Source organism: Saimiri boliviensis, chromosome 17, assembly GCF_048565385.1.
Source record: "Saimiri boliviensis isolate mSaiBol1 chromosome 17, mSaiBol1.pri, whole genome shotgun sequence".
Classification (NCBI taxonomy): Eukaryota; Metazoa; Chordata; class Mammalia; order Primates; family Cebidae; genus Saimiri; species Saimiri boliviensis.
In genome coordinates, this window is record NC_133465.1 from 21807477 (window position 1) to 21824537 (window position 17061).

General features: G+C 60.6%; 1 protein-coding gene across 2 annotated transcripts; it reads left to right on the forward strand.

Moving 5' to 3' along the window:
- Window positions 1–3473: 3473 nt before the first annotated feature.
- On the forward strand, window positions 3474–16047 carry WDR81 (WD repeat domain 81). 2 transcript variants are annotated; one of them, XM_010340046.3, is made up of 10 exons: window positions 3480–7445; window positions 8656–8763; window positions 9029–9219; window positions 9342–9532; window positions 10521–10686; window positions 10765–10930; window positions 11622–12311; window positions 13159–13304; window positions 13618–13797; window positions 14881–16047. In XM_010340046.3, the coding sequence occupies exons 1-10, from the start codon at window positions 3791–3793 to the stop codon at window positions 15199–15201; spliced, it is 5814 nt and encodes a 1937-aa protein (XP_010338348.3). In that variant the 5' UTR covers window positions 3480–3790; the 3' UTR covers window positions 15202–16047. The 2 variants fall into 2 exon arrangements, with proteins under 2 accessions (XP_074244447.1, XP_010338348.3); XM_074388346.1 differs by lacking the exons at window positions 13159–13304; window positions 13618–13797; window positions 14881–16047 and having other exon boundaries at window positions 3474–7445; window positions 10765–10875; window positions 11622–12023.
- The last annotated feature ends 1014 nt before the right edge of the window (window positions 16048–17061 follow it).

The following is a 17061-nucleotide window of genomic DNA, read 5'->3' on the forward strand; positions in this document are numbered from 1 at the left end:
TAAAATCACTGCACTGCTGCCTGGGCAAGACAGTGAGATCCTGTGTCAAAAAAATAAAAACATACTGGCCAGGCACCATGGCTCACGCCTGTAATCCCAGCACTTTGGGAGGTTGAGATGGGCAGATTGCTTGAGCCCAGGAGTTCAACACCAGCCTGGGCAACAAGGCAAAACCCTGTCACTACAAAAATAAAAAAAATTAGCTGGATGTGGTGACACATATCTGTAGTCCCAGCTACTTGGGAGGCTGAGGTGGGACATTCACGAGCCTGAAAGGTCAAGGCTGCAGTGAACTAAGATCAGGCTACTGCACTCTAGCCTGGGCAATAGAGTGAGACTCTGTCTTAAGAAAAAAAAAAAAATTGTTCTACTTGTGAACCTAAAAAATCCCCCAGAAAACAAAACAAAACAAAATGGCTGGGTGTGGTGGCTCACACCTGTAATCCCAGCACTTTGGGAGGCCAAGGCGGGCAGATCAAGAGGTCAGGAGATAGAGACCAGCCTGGCCAACATAGTGAAATCCTGTGTCTACTAAAAATGCAAAAAATTAGCTGGTGGCGGGCACCTGTAATCCCAGCTATGTAGGAGGCTGAGGCAGGAGAATCACTTAAAGCCGGGAAGTGGAGGTTGCAGTGAGCCAAGATCACATCACTGCACTCCAGCCTGGGTGACAGTGTGAGACTCTGTCTCAAAAACAACAACAACAACAACAAAAGAAAAAATAAATCATCTTAAAATGGTGGTAAGGGCCGGGCGCAGTGGCTCACGACTGTAATCCCAGCACTTTGGGAGGCCGAGGCGGGTGGATCACGAGGTCAAGAGATCGAGACCATCCTCGTCAACATGGTGAAACCCCGTCTCTACTAAAAATACAAAAATTAGCTGGGCATGGTGGCATGTGCCTGTAATCCCAGCAACTCACGAGGCTGAGGCAGGAGAATTGCCTGAACCCAGGAGGAGGAAGTTGCGGTGAGCCGAGACCGCGCCATTGCCCTCCAGCCTGGGTAACGAGCGAAACTCCATCTCAAAAAAAAAAAAAAGGGTGGTAAGGATTACACAAAACAGGGTATGGAAAATGTGTAAGAGGTGACTGGATCCTGGGAAGTGCTCCCATACATGCTGGTTGTAAGTTATTACTGCTCAAGGTCATATGACCAAGCACATCAGAGGCTCCAGCTGCCCTCAAAGAAAGGAGACAGATGAAATGACATCCTGCCGGAGCCATTCCTGTTTTCTCCCTCATCGGCCTTCCGTTTTCTTTTCTTTTCTTTTCTTTTCTTTTTTTTTTTTTTTTGAGACGGAGTTTCGCTCTTGTTACCCAGGCTGGAGTGCAATGGCGCGATCTCGGCTCACCGCAACCTCCGCCTCCTGGGTTCAGGCAATTCTCCTGCCTCAGCCTCCTGAGTAGCTGGGACTACAGGCGTGCGCCACCATGCCCAGCTAGTTTTTGTATTTTTAGTAGAGACGGGGTTTCACCATGTTGACCAGGATGGTCTTGATCTCTTGATCTCATGATCCACCCGCCTCAGCCTCCCACAGTGCTGGGATTATAGGCATGAGCCACCGCGCCCGGCCTGCCTTTCGTTTTCTTAAGTGCCTTTCTGGGACCTTCACACCTGTACACCAAACTCCTACAAGAGAGAAACTCTCTCCTAAGAGGAAGACAAACAAGGCCAGGCCGGGCTCAGTGGCTCACGTCTATAATCCTATCACTTTGGGAGGCTGAGGAGGGTGGATCACGAAGTCAGGAGTTCGAGACCAGCCTGACCAACGTGGTGAAACCCCGTCTCTATTAAAAATACAAAGATTAGCGGTGCGTGGTGGTGTGAATCTGTAGTCCCAGGTACTCGGGAGGCTGAGGCAGGGGAATTGTTTGAACCCAGGAGGCAGAGGTTGCAGTGAGCCGAGATCTTGCCACTGCATTCCCACCTGGGTGACAGAGCAAGATTCCGTTTCAAAAAGAAAAAAAGAAAAGAAACACAGCCAGTGGTTTCGCTGTAGACAATGGTCTATCTGTCCTGCAGATGAGTCACAACTGCCACCGCTTGAAGGAGTCATGCAGTTTTGGTGCCAGCTCTCTGGTTTCTATTCCGTGTCCTGTGCCTCACCCTCCCCCCAGCCACAGTGCCATCTGCAAGGCTCTGACCACAGCTGGCAGGCTCAGTGGTACCACAGAGGCCATCTTCAGCAGGAAGTCTTGGGGAATGTTTCCTCCCCAAAACGCCAGGCCTTGGCCTGGGCCATTTCTCTCCCTCAGACGTCTCAGGGTTTTTGTTTGTTTGTTTGTTTTTGTTTTTGTTTTTGTTTTTGTTTGTGTGTGTGTGTGTGTGTGTGTGTGTGTGTGTGAGACGGAGTTTCGCTCTTGTTACCCAGGCTGGAGTGCAATGGCGCGATCTCGGCTCACCGCAACCTCCGCCTCCTGGGCTCAGGCAATTCTCCTGCCTCAGCCTCCTGAGTAGCTGGGATTACAGGCATGCGCCACCATGCCCAGCTAATTTTTTGTATTTTTGGTAGAGACAGGGTTTCACCATGTTGACCAGGATGGTCTCGATCTCTCGACCTTGTGATCCGCCCGCCTCGGCCTCCCAAAGTGCTGGGATTACAGGCTTGAGCCACCACGCCCAGCTTTGTTTTGTTTTTTTTTTAAAGGCTGTAGGAGGGCTGTCAGGAGGGAGTGCTGCGAAGCAGAAAGAAGTCTGACACCAGCTTCTGAGTGTCCTTTCCACCACGCGGACAAGCCTCTTCAGCAGTTCTTGGTCAACACCTGTAAAATATAAACAGTAATAACTGTCCTCACTGCTTCACAGAATGTGCTGGGAGGGCCAAATGGAATGTTCCTGTTTAAGTACTTAGGAAGATTAAAAAGCTCCTTCCTATGGAAGGTGGCATGGAGGCGCCAAGGGGATTCCATGTCAAAGTCCCAGTTGGGCCTGGGCGCAGTGGCTTACGCCTGTCATCCCAGCACTTTGGGAGGCCGAGGCGGTGGATCACTTGAGGTCAGGAGTTCGAGACCAGCCTGGTCAACAGGAGGAAAACTCGCCTCTACTAAAAAATACAAAAATTACCCGGGCGTGATGGCTGGCGCCTTTAGTCTCAGCAACTTGGGAGGCTGAGGCAGGAGAATGGCTGGAACCCGGGAGGTGGAGGCTGCAGTGAGCCAAGATCGGGCCAGTGCACTCCAGCCTGAGGACAGAGCCAAACTCAGTCTCAAACAAAAACCAAAAAAAAAAAAAAACAAAAAAAACCCGCAGAAGTCCCAGTTGTGCCCCTGGTTGCGTGGCTAGCACTTTCCCTAAAGCCTGGCATCTCCGGGCACAACCTCCCCGACCCGCGCGCCGGCGCGAGCTGGAGGGGGCAGGGAGGGGTGGGAAGGCGGCACCGCCCTCCGCCCGGCCGGCTGGAGCTGCCGGGAGACCCGCGCGGCCACGGTAGGGCGCGGACGCAGCCTGGCTGAGCAGCGCGAGGGGGCGCGGGCAGGAGGCGGGGTCCCGCCCGGGCCCCCGGAGCCACGTGCGCTTGTTTCCGTGTCGGGACGGTCACGTGACCCGCGTCAGCTGACCCGTCACGGCGGAGCCCGGTGCCCGCGCTCGGCAGCCTGTGCCCCGCCGCGCCCGGAGCGAGCTCAGGACTCGCGGAGGGTAAGCGCGCCCCGCCCGGCCCTGTGCGTCGCCGGCCCCCCGCAGCCGCCCCGCACCCGTCCCAGCCCTGCCGGCCTGGCACCCCGGAAGCCGTCGCCAGCAGCGCCGTGGCCCGGCTCAGCCCCGCGGTGCCCCCGGGCGGCCCGGAGGAGATGGCCCAGGGGAGCGGGGGCCGGGAAGGCACCCCGAGCACCCCGGCCGGGGGCTGGTACCCGCTCCCAGGCCCAGATATGCGGGAGCTGCTCCGGAGCGTGGAGAGGGACCTGAGCATCGATCCCCGGCAGCTGGCGCCGGCCCCGAGGGGCACCCACGTGGTGGCCCTGGTTCCTGCCCGTTGGCTGGCCAGCCTCCGCGATCGCCGCCTGCCTCCGGGCCCCTGTCCCCGCGCCGAGGGCCTGGCAGAAGCGGAAGTCCAGACTCTCCTGCAGCGCTCGGTGCAAAGGCTGCCCCCCGGCTGGACGCGCGTGGAGGTGCACGGGCTGCGGAAGCGGAGACTGTCCTACCCTCTGGGCGGGGGCCTGGCCTCGGAGGACTGGCCCTGCGGCCCCGAGACCCTCACGCGCTTCATGCAGGACCTCGCTGCCCAGAATTACCGCAACCTGTGGCGCCACGCATACCAGCGGTACGCGCAGCCCTACAGTCGCAGCCCTGCGCCCTCGGCAGCCCCTGCCTTGGAGTCAGTACGGCAGGCTCTGCAGAGGGTCTACGGTTGCTCCTTCCTGCCAGTGGGTGAAGCCACCCAGTGCCCATCACATGCCAGAGAAGGTCCCTGTCCCCCTCGGGGCGGCCCTGCTTGCCCCAGTCTTTTACGGGCGGAGGCCTTGCTGGAGTCTCCGGAGATGCTGTATGTGGTTCACCCTCACCTGCCGTTCTCCCTCCATGACGTGGTCACCTTCAGCCCCGCCAAGCTGACCAACAGCCAGGCCAAGGTGCTGTTCATTCTCTTCCGTGTGCTGAGGGCCATGGATGCCTGTCACCGCCAGGGGCTGGCGTGCGGGGCCCTGTCTCTGCACCACATCGCGGTGGACGAGAAGCTTTGCAGCGAGCTGCGGCTGGACCTGAGTGCCTATGAGAGGCCCGAGGAGGACGAGAGCCAGGAGGCTCCCGTGGCAAGGGGTGAGGCGGGCAGGAAGTCTGAGGAGGAGCGGGCAGGGCAGCCTGGGCCACCCTCCGGCCAGGAGGAACTTGGCGGCCTGGTGCTAGACTGGGTGCACGGCCGCATCAGCAACTTCCACTACCTCATGCAGCTGAATCGGTTGGCGGGCCGGCGGCCGGGGGACCCCAACTACCACCCGGTGCTGCCCTGGGTGGTGGACTTCACCACGCCGCACGGGCGCTTCCGAGACCTGCGCAAGTCCAAGTTCCGTCTCAACAAAGGGGATAAGCAGCTGGACTTCACCTACGAGATGACGCGGCAGGCATTCGCGGCAGGGGGCGCGGGCGGCGGGGAATCCCCCCATGTTCCCCACCACATCTCCGACGTGCTGTCAGACATCACATACTACGTGTACAAGGCTCGGCGCACTCCTCGCGCGGTGCTCTGTGGGCACGTGCGGGCGCAGTGGGAGCCGCACGAGTATCCCGCCAGCATGGAGCGGATGCAGAGCTGGACCCCCGACGAGTGCATTCCCGAGTTCTACAGCGACCCCTCCATCTTCCGCTCCATCCACCCCGACATGCCCGACCTGGACGTGCCGTCCTGGTGCGGCTCCAGCCAGGAGTTTGTGGCTGCCCACCGAACCCTGCTGGAGAGCCGGGAGGTGTCCCAGGACCTGCACCACTGGATTGACCTCACGTTTGGCTACAAACTCCAGGGCAAGGAGGCGGTCAAGGAGAAGAACGTGTGTCTGCACCTGGTGGACGCCCACACGCACCTGGCCAGCTACGGGGTGGTGCAGCTCTTCGACCAGCCTCATCCGCAGCGCCTGGCCGGGACTCTTGCCCTCCTACCCGAGCCTCCACTCATCCCCAGGCTGTTGATCGAAACCATCCAGGAGACCGAGGGCCGGGAGGACCCGGGACAGCTTCCAAATGGGGTGGGCCGGCCAGTTTTAGAGGCCACTCCCTGTGAGGCTACCTGGGCCAGAGATAGGCCAGTGGCAGGAGAAGAGGACTTGGAGCAGGCCACAGAGGCTCTGGATTCCATTTCCCTTGCTGGGAAAGCAGGGGACCAGCTGGCCTCCTTCTCCGGCCAAGCAGCCCCTGGCCTTCTGTCTTTCTCGGTGGCTTCAGCCTCTCGTCCAAGCCGCAGGAATAAAACTGCTGGGGCAGACCCTGGGGAGGGTGAGGAGGGGAGGATTCTTCTTCCCGAGGGCTTCCACCCCGTGCAGGCCCTGGAGGAGCTGGAGAAAACAGGCAACTTCCTGGCCAAGGGCCTCGGGGGCCTGTGGGAGGTGCCTGAGCAGCCCCGGGGCCGGCCGGCCATCCTGCTGCAGCACCTGTTCCACAGGGACATGCAGGCGCTGGGCGTCCTGTTGGCAGAGATGGTGTTCGCCTCCAGGGTGCGGACGCTGCAGCCCGATGCACCTCTGTGGGTGCGCTTCCAGGCCGTGCGGGGACTCTGCACACGCCACCCCAAGGAGGTCCCTGTGTCTCTGCAGCCTGTGCTGGACACGCTCCTGCAGCTCAGTGGCCCCGAAGGCCCCCTGGGAGCAGAGAGGGGCAAGCTGGACCGGCTGTTCGAGTACAGGCCTGTCTCCCAGGGACTGCCCCCACCCTGCCCAGGCCAGCTGCTCAGCCCCTTCAGCTCCGTGGTTCCCTTCCCGCCCTACTTCCCCGCACTGCACAGATTCATCCTCCTGTACCAGGCAAGGCGCGTGGAGGACGAGGCGCAGGGGCGCGAGCTGGTGTTTGCTCTGTGGCAGCAGCTGGGCACGGTGCTGAGTGACATCACCCCTGAGGGCCTGGAGATCCTGCTGCCCTTTGTGCTGTCACTCATGTCCGAGGAGCACACGGCCGTGTACACTGCCTGGTACCTGTTCGAACCAGTTGCCAAGGCACTGGGCCCCAAAAATGCCAACAAGTACCTCCTGAAGCCTCTCATCGGTGCCTACGAGAGCCCCTGCCAGCTCCACGGTCGCTTCTACCTGTACACCGACTGCTTCGTGGCCCAGCTGATGGTGCGGCTGGGGCTGCAGGCCTTTCTCACTCACCTGCTGCCCCATGTCCTACAGGTGCTGGCAGGCACAGAGGCCTCCCAGGAGGAGACCAAGGACCTGGTGGCGGCTGCCGAGGACGAGGAAAGTGGGCTGCCTGGGGCCGGACCGGGCTCCTGCGCTTTTGGGGAGGAGATTCCCATGGATGGGGAGCCCCCCACCTCCTCGGGCCTGGGGCTCCTGGACTACACATCTGGCGTCAGCTTCCACGACCAGGCTGACCTCCCTGAGACAGAGGACTTCCAAGCCGGCCTCTATGTAACTGAGTCTCCCCAGCCCCAGGAGGCTGAGGCTGTGAGCCTGGGCCGACTGAGTGACAAGAGCAGCACCAGCGAGACCTCCCTGGGCGAGGAGCGGGCTCCAGACGACGGGGCCACCCCCGTGGACAAGAGCAGCCTCCGATCAGGCGACAGCAGCCAGGACTTGAAGCAAAGCGAGGGCTCAGAGGAGGAAGAGGAGGAGGATGGCTGCGTGCTGTTAGAGGAGGAGGAGGGGGAGCAGGAGGAGGTCACCGGGGCAACTGAGCTCACTCTGTCCGACACGGTGCTGTCCATGGAGGCGGTTGTGGCCGGCGGCAGTGGGGGAGATGGGGAAGGACAGGAGGAGCCGCTGCCAGAGCAGTCAGAAGGCAAAGAGCAGAAGATCCTCCTCGGTGAGTTCCCAGGTCTGGGGGTGTCGGCCACAACACCTCCTACTTCTCCCTGCACCCTTGCAGAGCACCTACTCTGTGCCAGGCGGTGGATCGAGCCAGGTCTACCTGCAACACAGATGCGGGCCTGCCTTCACGCAGCTCACACCCAGCGGACGAGAGGCTGCAGTGTAGACGGTCTTAAGCACGTGTGTTATGTTAGTGCCATAAAGAACATGGCTGCGTTCCTACTAGGGAGTGGAACTTGGTGCTCTTCAGCTGGGCACGGCGGCTCACACCTGTAATCCCAGCACTTTAGGAGGCCGAGTAGGGAGGTTCACTTGAGGTAAGGAGTTTGAGACCAGCCTGACCAACATGGTGAAATTCCCATCTCTACTAAAAATACCAAAATTAGCTGGGCGTGGTGGTCGGCACCTGTAATACCAGCTACTTGGGAGGCTGAGACAGGAGAATCACTTGAACCCAGAGGTGGAGGTTGCAGTGAGCCAAGATTACGCCATTGCACTCCTGCTTGTGTGAGAGAGTGAGACTCTGTCTCAAAAAAAAAAAAAAAAAAAAAAAAATTTAAAAATTAGCCAGGTGTGGTGGTAGGTAACTGTGGTCTCACCTACTCAGGAGGCTGAGGCCAGAGAACCGTTAGAACCTGGGAGGTGGAGTTTGCAGTGAGCCAAGATTGAGACTCTGTCTCAAAAAAAAGAAAAGAAAAGAAAAGAAAGCTGCTTTTCTGTCTGGTTTTCGGGGGTCAGAGCAGCTTCCTTAAACACAGAGACAGTTGAGGTTCAAGCAGCAGTCAGAAGCAGGAAGGCAAAAACGGGCAAAAAAAAAAAATTCTGAAGGCGAGGGAACAGCGTGCATGAGGCTGTGAGGCTGTTATGTTCCTTTACAGAGGAGAAGCAGGCAAAGGCCAATAAGGGGAGACTGAGGGAGTGGAGGGAAGAGGCTGGAGGGAGGGCGCCAGAGCCGGCCTGGCCTGGTTAAGGAGCTTCAGAAGACCCACTGGCAGGAAACGTGCTGCATGTGGTGTCTGAGGTGGGGAGGCCAGGCCTGGGCAGCTCTGCTGCTGTTGCATGGAGGGGGTGATGTGGGGCCGCTGCCCGGGCTGGGCTCTGGGCATAGCTGCGGTTGAGGTGGTTGAGTGGGGTGCCGTGGGGCGGGGCGGCAAGGGTGCTGAGCCCTGCTATCTGAGGTGCTCAGGGCCTGCTCCCGTTCCCAGATACAGCCTGCAAGATGGTCCGCTGGCTGTCGGCCAAGCTCGGCCCCACAGTGGCCTCCCGCCACGTGGCCCGGAACCTGCTGCGCCTGCTGACATCTTGTTATGTTGGTAAGGAGGCCTGCGGTCGGTGCTGGAGACGGGGCTTCTCCCAGGCCCTCTGCCCATCTCCAGCCCTCTCCAACGGAGATCCCTCCCGGCCCTCCCTCAAATCACCTCCCGGCGGGTCCTGTGTCCCAGTTTGTAAGTGGCCGCCTTGGGTAGGGCAGGGGCAGACCACAGGCTGGAGGGAGCTCACGCGGCCAGGACAGCCCTGCAGGGCCAGCCCCTCCCACCCGCCACCGGTGACTCAGGGCTGCTGGGCCTTCCTCGGCAGGGCCCACGAGGCAGCAGTTCACCGCCAGCAGTGGTGACAGCCCCCCGCTGAGCGCCGGCAACATCTACCAGAAGCGGCCGGTGCTGGGCGATGTGGCGTCGGGGCCGGTGCTCAGCTGCCTCCTGCACCTCGCGCACCTGTACGGGGAGCCCGTCCTCACCTACCAGTACCTGCCCTACATCAGCTACCTGGTCAGTTGCTGGCTGGGCGGCCCGGGGCTGGGAAGGCTGAGGACCTGAGGGCCAGCCCGGGGCCTCTGGGGTCCCGGGAGTCCGTGGGGCTGCCTGGCCCTCATCTGCTCGCTTCGCCCTAGGTGGCCCCAGGGAGCGCCTCAGGCCCCAGCCGACTCAACAGCCGTAAGGAAGCAGGGCTGCTGGCCGCAGTGACACTGACTCAGAAGATCATCGTGTACCTCTCGGACACCACGCTCATGGACATCCTGCCCCGGATCAGCCACGAGGTCCTGCTGCCTGTGCTCAGCTTCCTCACGTCCCTCGTCACGGGGTAGGCCCTGCCCCACCCGATGTAGGGGGCGCTGCCCAGTGGAAGGGCTCCCGGGAGGGGCTGGGAAGCTTAGGGGAGAGGAGCCAACACTGGGCGAGGCGGCATGAGTCCTGGTTTTGAGCCCGGCTGTGTGAGCCCGAGCAAGCCACACCCTTTTCCTGTGCCTCAGTTTCCTCATTTGGTTTGGACCAGTTGATCTTTGAGCTCGTTTCATTTAAGGCTTTTGATATGGCCGGGTGAGGTGGCTCATGCCTGTAATCCCAGCACTGTGAGAGGCCGAGGCGGGAAGGTTGCTTAAGTCCAAGAGTTCAAGACCAGCCTGGGCAACAAAGTGAGATCGCATCTCTAAAAATATAGGCCAAGGGCCGGGCACGGGGCTCACGCCTGTAATCCCAGCACTTTTGGAGGCCGAGGAGTGTGGATCACGAGGTCAAGAGATCGAGACCATCCTGGTCAACATGGTGAAACCCCGTCTCTACTAAAAATACAAAAAATTAGCTGGGCATGGTGGTGCGTGCCTGTAATCCCAGCTACTGAGGAGGCTGAGGCAGGAGAATTGCCTGAGCCCAGGAGGCGGAGGTTGCGGTGAGCCGAGATCGTGCCATTGCACTCTAGCCTGGGTAACGAGAGCGAAACTCCGTCTCAAAAAAAAAAAAAAAAAAAAAAAAAAAAAATATATATATATATATATATATATATATATATATATATATATATATGATCGGCCAGGCCAACGTGGTGAAACCCGTCTCTACTAAAAATACAAAAAAAATTAGCACCTGTAGTCACAGCTACTCAGGACGCTAAGGCAGGAGAATCGCTTGAACCTGGGAGGTGGAGGTTGCAGTGAGCTGAGATCCCACTACTGCAGTCCAGCCTGGGCGACAGAGCAATACTCCAACTCAATCAATCAATCAATAAAGGTTTTGAAAGATTCTGGTCACATCCTGCAGAGCCAGGGGCTGGAGCTCACGAGCTCTGTCTCCAGGTTCCCAAGCGGCGCCCAGGCGCGGACCATCCTGTGTGTGAAAACCATCAGCCTTATCGCGCTCATCTGCCTGCGCATCGGACAGGAGATGGTCCAGCAGCACCTGAGCGAGCCGGTGGCCACATTCTTCCAGGTCTTCTCTCAGCTGCATGAGCTTCGGCAGCAGGTGCACGGACCTGCCAGGAAGGGCGGGCCGGGGTGGGGCCGTGGACCCAGCTGACCCCGCTGTGCGTCTTGCTTACAGGATCTGAAGCTGGACCCCGCAGGCCGCGGCGAGGGCCAGCTGCCAGAGGTGGTCTTCTCCGACGGGCAGCAGCGGCCTGTGGACCCCGCCCTGCTGGACGAGCTGGAGAAGGTGTTCACCCTGGAGATGGCGTACACAATCTACGTGCCCTTCTCCTGCCTGTTGGGTACTGCCCCGTCGCGTCCCCTTGCTCAGCCTTTGTGGCTGGCTCCTCCCTTGGGAGGCCCTGTTCTCTGCCCTTCCCCCAGAGTCCACAGTGGGTTCTAAGCAGTTTTTTGGGTGAGAACAAAGGGATTTGGCCTCAGACTCCTACTCCCAAGGGGACATACAAACAAGGACTGGGCATTAGCCAGCAAGAGAGGCCCAGGAGCTGGCCTGCAGTGTCCCCGGGGAAGGCAGGAGAGGCAGGGCGGTGGACTGGCGGTCTCTGGGAGCGGGTGAGACGGAAGGAGTGGCCTCCTGTTTCCGAAGCTTCCCCTCTGGGCCTGCCAAGTGCTATGCTGATGGGTGCAGGGTATCAACTCCCCGGAGAGGACCAGCAGCCCTGTGGTTAGACGTTTGATCGCCCCGACACTGAAATCTAAGCTTTGGGAGGGCAGTGCCCCACCCATCTCGTTCCCTGTTCTACTTCTAGTGCCCAGCGAGGCACAGCACATATAGAAGACGCTCATGTGTATATCACAACAGAATGAACCCACATTTCACCGGGGAGGAAGCAGGCTCAGAGACAGAGTTACTTGCCCAGAGTTGCACAGCCAGTACCTGCCCCATCTTCTGTGGTTCCCGAGTCCTCGGATGGGTGATGGCCGCCGCCTGCCGTCCTCCCTAATCTCGGAACTTCTACCACTCTCATCCAGGTGACATCATCCGGAAAATCATCCCCAACCATGAGCTGGTTGGGGAGCTGGCGGGGCTGTACCTGGAGAGCATCAGCCCGAGCAGCCGCAGCCCTGCCAGCATGGAGCCCACCGTGCCCAGCACGAGCCCCGAGTGGGACCCCCAAGGCGGACGCTGCCCCCAGGACGACGGCCACTCGGGGACCTTTGGGAGCGTCCTGGTGGGGAATCGCATCCAGATCCCCGCTGACTCTCAGCCCCAGAGCCCCGGGCCGCTGGGCCCCATCTCAGGGGCGGGCGGCGGGGGCCTGGGCTGCGGGAGTGAGGACAACGCCCTGAAGCAGGAGCTGCCGCGGAGTGCCCACGGGCTGAGTGGAAACTGGCTGGCCTACTGGCAGTATGAGATCGGCGTGAGCCAGCAGGACGCCCACTTTCACTTCCACCAGATCCGCCTGCAGAGCTTCCCCGGGCACTCGGGAGCTGTCAAGTGTGTGGCCCCGCTGAGCAGCGAGGACTTCTTCCTGAGCGGCAGCAAGGACCGGACCGTGCGCCTCTGGCCGCTGTACAACTACGGGGATGGCACCTGCGAGACGGCCCCGCGCCTGGTCTACACCCAGCACCGCAAGAGTGTCTTCTTCGTGGACCAGCTCGAGGCCCCGCAGCACGTGGTGAGCTGCGACGGGGCTGTGCACATCTGGGACCCCTTCACAGGTGAGCGGGCCCAGCTGCAGCCTGTTCTGGGGGTGTTCCTGCGACCGCCAGGCCTCTGGGAAGGGGGCCCGGGAGTGGGGGCGTCATGCCCCAGAGTCTTCCTAGAAGAGTAGTTAGGGCTCAGAATCTGTTCTGCTTGGGTCTGCGTCAGCTCCACCGGCTTAGCTGCTGAGTGGCCCTGAGCGAGGTCCTGTTGCTGAAGCGTCCACTGCCGTCTAAACAGAGCTCACGGAGGGTTTTGGCTTCATGTGTGGCAGATGGTATTTATTTCGCCAGTGGTGGCTTATTTTTTGGCATCACCATAGGGAGAAATAAGGTTAAAAGGGGGGAAGGGGTAGTGTCAGGGCAGACAGAGGGAGGGGGCACCGGGTCAGCGGCGCTGTGCAGAGAGAGGAGGTTGCTTTGGGGATGGGAGCCTGGCCTGGCCTTGGAGGCAGGAAGGAGGGAGGGTAAGGAAACTTGTTTAGGCCAGACGCGGTGGCTCACTCCTGTAATCCCAGCACTTTGGGAAGCCAGGAGTTCGAGACCTGCCTGGCCAACATGGCAAAACCTTGTCTCTACTAAAAATACAAAAAAATTAGTGGGGCATGGAGGCAGGCGCCTGTAATTCCAGGTACTTGGGAGGCTGAGGCAGGAGTATTACTTGAGCCCGGGAGGTGGAGGTTGCAGGGAGCCACGGTTGCACCACTGCACTCCAGCCTGGGCGACAGAGCAAGACTCCGTCTTCAGCATTTCCTAAGGCTCCCTGGGGACTGGGAGGCAGATATGGGATGAGCTAGGGGGTTAGAAGTGGCCAGAGCTCTCCCAGCAGCTGCTGGCCCCAGATCCACTGGCCTCTCCTCCCCAGGGAAGACCCTTCGCGCAGTGGAGCTGCTGGACAGCCGGGTGCCCCTGACGGCGGTGGCTGTCATGCCCGCCCCCCACACCAGCATCACCATGGCCAGTTCCGACTCCACCCTGCGCTTTGTGGACTGCAGGAAGCCTGGCCTGCAGGTCAGGGGGCATCCAGCGCCCTGAGCACTCGCCTGGTTCTCTGGGGACCTGACAGGGAGGAGGGACTCCCCAAAGACGGAAAGCCAGGATGTTGTTGGGGCACTGTTACTTTCTTTGGTACCAGCTCACCCACAGCAGCACCCCCTGGGGGGCAGGACCCCGGCCTGTGAGTGGGGTGGGGTTCTGGGCTTGTCCTGCCCCTCCATGAGGGTCCCAGCTCAGGCCTTCCTGCCGTGTGGGCTGCGGTGGTGAGCAGGGCCTTGGGGAGCGGGGGTCGGAAGGTCGGGCCTCAGCTCAGCTGTCCTCTTTGCAGCACGAGTTCCGCCTGGGCGGTGGGCTGAACGCCGGGCTTGTCCGCTCCCTGGCAGTCAGCCCCAGTGGCCGGAGCGTCGTGGCTGGCTTCTCCTCGGGCTTCATGGTGCTCCTGGACACCCGCACGGGCCTGGTTCTGCGAGGCTGGCCAGCCCATGAGGGGGACATTCTGCAGATCAAGGTGATGGGCCAGGTCCCCTTCCCTTACCGCCCAGCCCCCGTCCCTCTCCCTTCATCACCCCTGCTTGGGGCCCGCCTGCCTGGGGACAGGCTCCAGCCAGCATGTCTTATATACCTGGCAGAGGATCAATGGGCAGGGAGGGAGGAGCAGGTCTCGAAGCTGGGGCCTCGGCAGGCGTCAGGCCGTGGGGGCGGGAGCCACGGGGGCTGAGCTGACCCTGTCAGATGTTCTAATGAGTAACCCTTGTCCATATTTGTCTTGTTAGGAGGAGCAGGGGTCAGGCCCTGTCCGTGACCCAGTTCGGGTTAAATAAGCTCAGCTGGGAGGCTGTTTACTGCCCGCAGACCACTGAGCAGAGTCCATGGCCTGCTGGGCTGCCCTGGCGAGGGCAGGGGCACACCTGGGCATGGGGATCCTGCCCTACCGCCTCCTCTCCTCCTTCCCGCCACCCCCCTCCCCTGTTCTCAATCATAGGCCTCAAGGAGCTGCTCAGGGAGGCCCAGGAGGGGAGGAACAGGGACGATTTCTACAGGCAGCTGGGTCTTTCCTCCCATTGCGGCTGGAGGCCAGGCGACATGCGTGGCCCTGCTAAGAGCAGGCTGTGGCTGGCTCCCTCCCGGGCCCCAGGAACCCTGAGCTCCAGGGGCCTCTAAATTCTAACTTTCCAAGAGTTTGTCAGAAGGCTCTGGGGTCAGCCTGGGTATTAATCCCGACTCTGCTGCTTCTTGGCCCCGTGACTGTGGTGTGGTTACATCATGTCTCTGAACCTCAGTCTTCCTCTCTGTAAAATGGGGACAATGGCAGCACCCACCACATAGGGTTGTTATGAAGGTCACGTGTGGTCACGTGCTTGCTCAGCACAATGCTTGTACGTAGCTCTCAAGTTAGAGTGACCACCAGGTTACTGATGCTGAGTGTATTCAAATGAACCAGGCTGAATATGGCATGGGAGGGTGGTGGCCTGTCACCCACCCAGGACGGCCTGTCTTCCTGGAGAGACTGCAGAGGGAAATGAAGGCCTCGGGGCTCCGGGGTGTACAGAAGGACCCGGGCCCGGGCTGAGGCTCCCCTCTCCCCGGACAGGCAGTAGAGGGCAGCGTCCTGGTCAGCTCCTCTTCTGACCATTCTTTGACCGTCTGGAAGGAGCTGGAGCAGAAGCCCACGCATCACTACAAGTCGGCGTCTGACCCCATCCACACCTTTGACCTGTACGGCAGCGAGGTGGTCACCGGCACCGTATCCAACAAGATTGGTGTCTGCTCCCTGCTGGAGCCGCCCTCCCAGGCCACCACGAAGCTCAGCTCCGAGAACTTCCGCGGCACGCTCACCAGCCTGGCCTTGCTGCCCACCAAACGCCACCTCCTGCTGGGCTCCGACAACGGGGTTATCCGCCTCCTGGCATAGGCTGGGGCCGGAGCTGGTCAGGCAAGGGTGGGGAAGGCATCCCCCCAGGGGCGAACCCTTGCCCTATTCCCCAGCAGCAGCTCCCTCCAGGGAGGCCCTGGGCCCCACACCCTGGGTGCCCACATGGCCTGCCAACCAGGGTCCCCAACTGGGGTTGGGGAGTCCTGGCCTCTGAATCGCCAGAGCCAGCAAGGCTGCCAGAGGGGTCTCATTCATGGCCTGGGGCACACTGCTCCTAGCAAGCAGGAATTAAGAACAGGAGTAAGGACAGCCACCTTCACTTCTCCCCAGCTCTGCCCTCCGGTCCACGTGAGGACAGGGAAACTCGGCCCTGCCTGGCCAGTCTCTAGCCCCTCAGCCCCCGCTGGGCGCTCTCTGCCCTGTCCCTCCAGGACAGGGGGACTGCCCCAGTCCAGGGTGCTGATGGTGCTGGGATTCCAGCCTGAGGAGGGCAGTCCAGGAGCTAAGCGCCTTGGTCTACGGTTCAAGTGTCCACCCATCCAGGGCCTGGCCAGGGTGGGACCAGGAGGGGAAGGAGTAAAGAGAAGGTGCCCTCTGCCAGCAGCCCTTGGCCTCCAGGAGTGAGCCCATGCCTCGCCTCCCACCCCTAACCACAGTGTTTGTGCCTTGAGCTGAGGAGGCAGCCTCTGGTCCCTGAACCCCTGCTGGGATCCATGACCCTGAGGGGAGGGGTGAGAAGAACCATCTCTGCCCCTCAGGTCTCTGCACCTCAGCCTCACGTTCGAGAACGGAGCTGAGGCCTGGGGTGGCGCCTGCTGCCTCCTCACAATTTGCAATAGATGTAAATATGACCAATAAATCCTTTGGAAGGGCCATGGGGTGAAATGAGGCTTGTCTCGTGTGTTTTCCAAGAGATGCAGCCCCACCGTGTATGTGGCCCAAGCCGGCCTCCAACTCCTGGGCTCAAGCCACCCTCCTGCCTTGGCCTCCCAAAGGGTTGGGATTACAGGTGTGAGCCACCGTGCCCAGCCTGAGGCTAATCTCGATGGTGGGGTCAGGGTGGGCCAAGGGGAGACCCGGCAGTGCCCGGGGCAGTGAAGAGCCACCCACGGGGGTGGGAGGCAGCCTGATTGGTATGGGCTTCGAGCCTTCTAGTTCCCGAAGCCCACCCAGGTGCGTTTCCAGGACTCTCACTCTGGGGTAGGGGAAAGAGACACTGCTCTGGGGAGGCAGGACACAGAGAGAGGTGACCCCTCCCATCTCTCCTCCCTCACCCCTGCCTTCCAGGCTTGGTCTGCAGCCAACTTGGATCTGGGCTTGTAAGGTGGGGGTGGGCGTCCCATCCCGGGTCTGTAACGTGGGGGTGGGCGTCCCATCCCGGTTCTGTAAGGTGGGGGTGGTTGTCCCATCCCAGGTCTGAAAGGTGGGGGTGGGTGCCCCATCCCCGGTTGGTAAGGTAAGGTGGCGCCCTATCCCAGGTTTGTAAGGGTGGGGGGTGGGTGTCCCATTCCCGGGCTCTCTGCATAGACTCCTGTGGCTTCCCCGGTCGCTCTGTGGGAGCAGGAGGCAGCTCTTGGGAGGGGAAAGGACACTCGACGTGAGGATCTGGATGTGACTCAGCACCGCTCTGTGTCCTTGGCCAGGTCACATGCCCTCTCTGAGCCTGAGCGAAGCAGGGATGACCCACGCCTCATGGGGTCTCTGGAAAGCTCAGCACACTGCCAGGTTCCTGTGCCTTCCGGATCTGCCCTCCTGGCCACCCAGGTCCAGCCTCTTCATCTCTCTCCTCCTGAACCTCCTTCCAGGCTCACGTGGGACCCAAGTCCATGGGGTCCTCCGTGGCTGCCTCAGGGTCACACGCCTGGCGGGAAAGGGGCTTCTGGCTTCAAGATCAATGTT

Coding starts and splice junctions, on each gene's coding strand:
- WDR81 (XM_010340046.3), top strand. CDS start 3,791: ATGGCCCAGGGGAGCGGGGGCCGGGAAGGCACCCCGAGCACCCCGGCC. Junction 10,931..11,621: donor GCCCTTCTCCTGCCTGTTGG/GTACTGCCCCGT, acceptor ACTCTCATCCAG/GTGACATCATCCGGAAAATC. Junction 13,305..13,617: donor GCAGGAAGCCTGGCCTGCAG/GTCAGGGGGCAT, acceptor TCCTCTTTGCAG/CACGAGTTCCGCCTGGGCGG.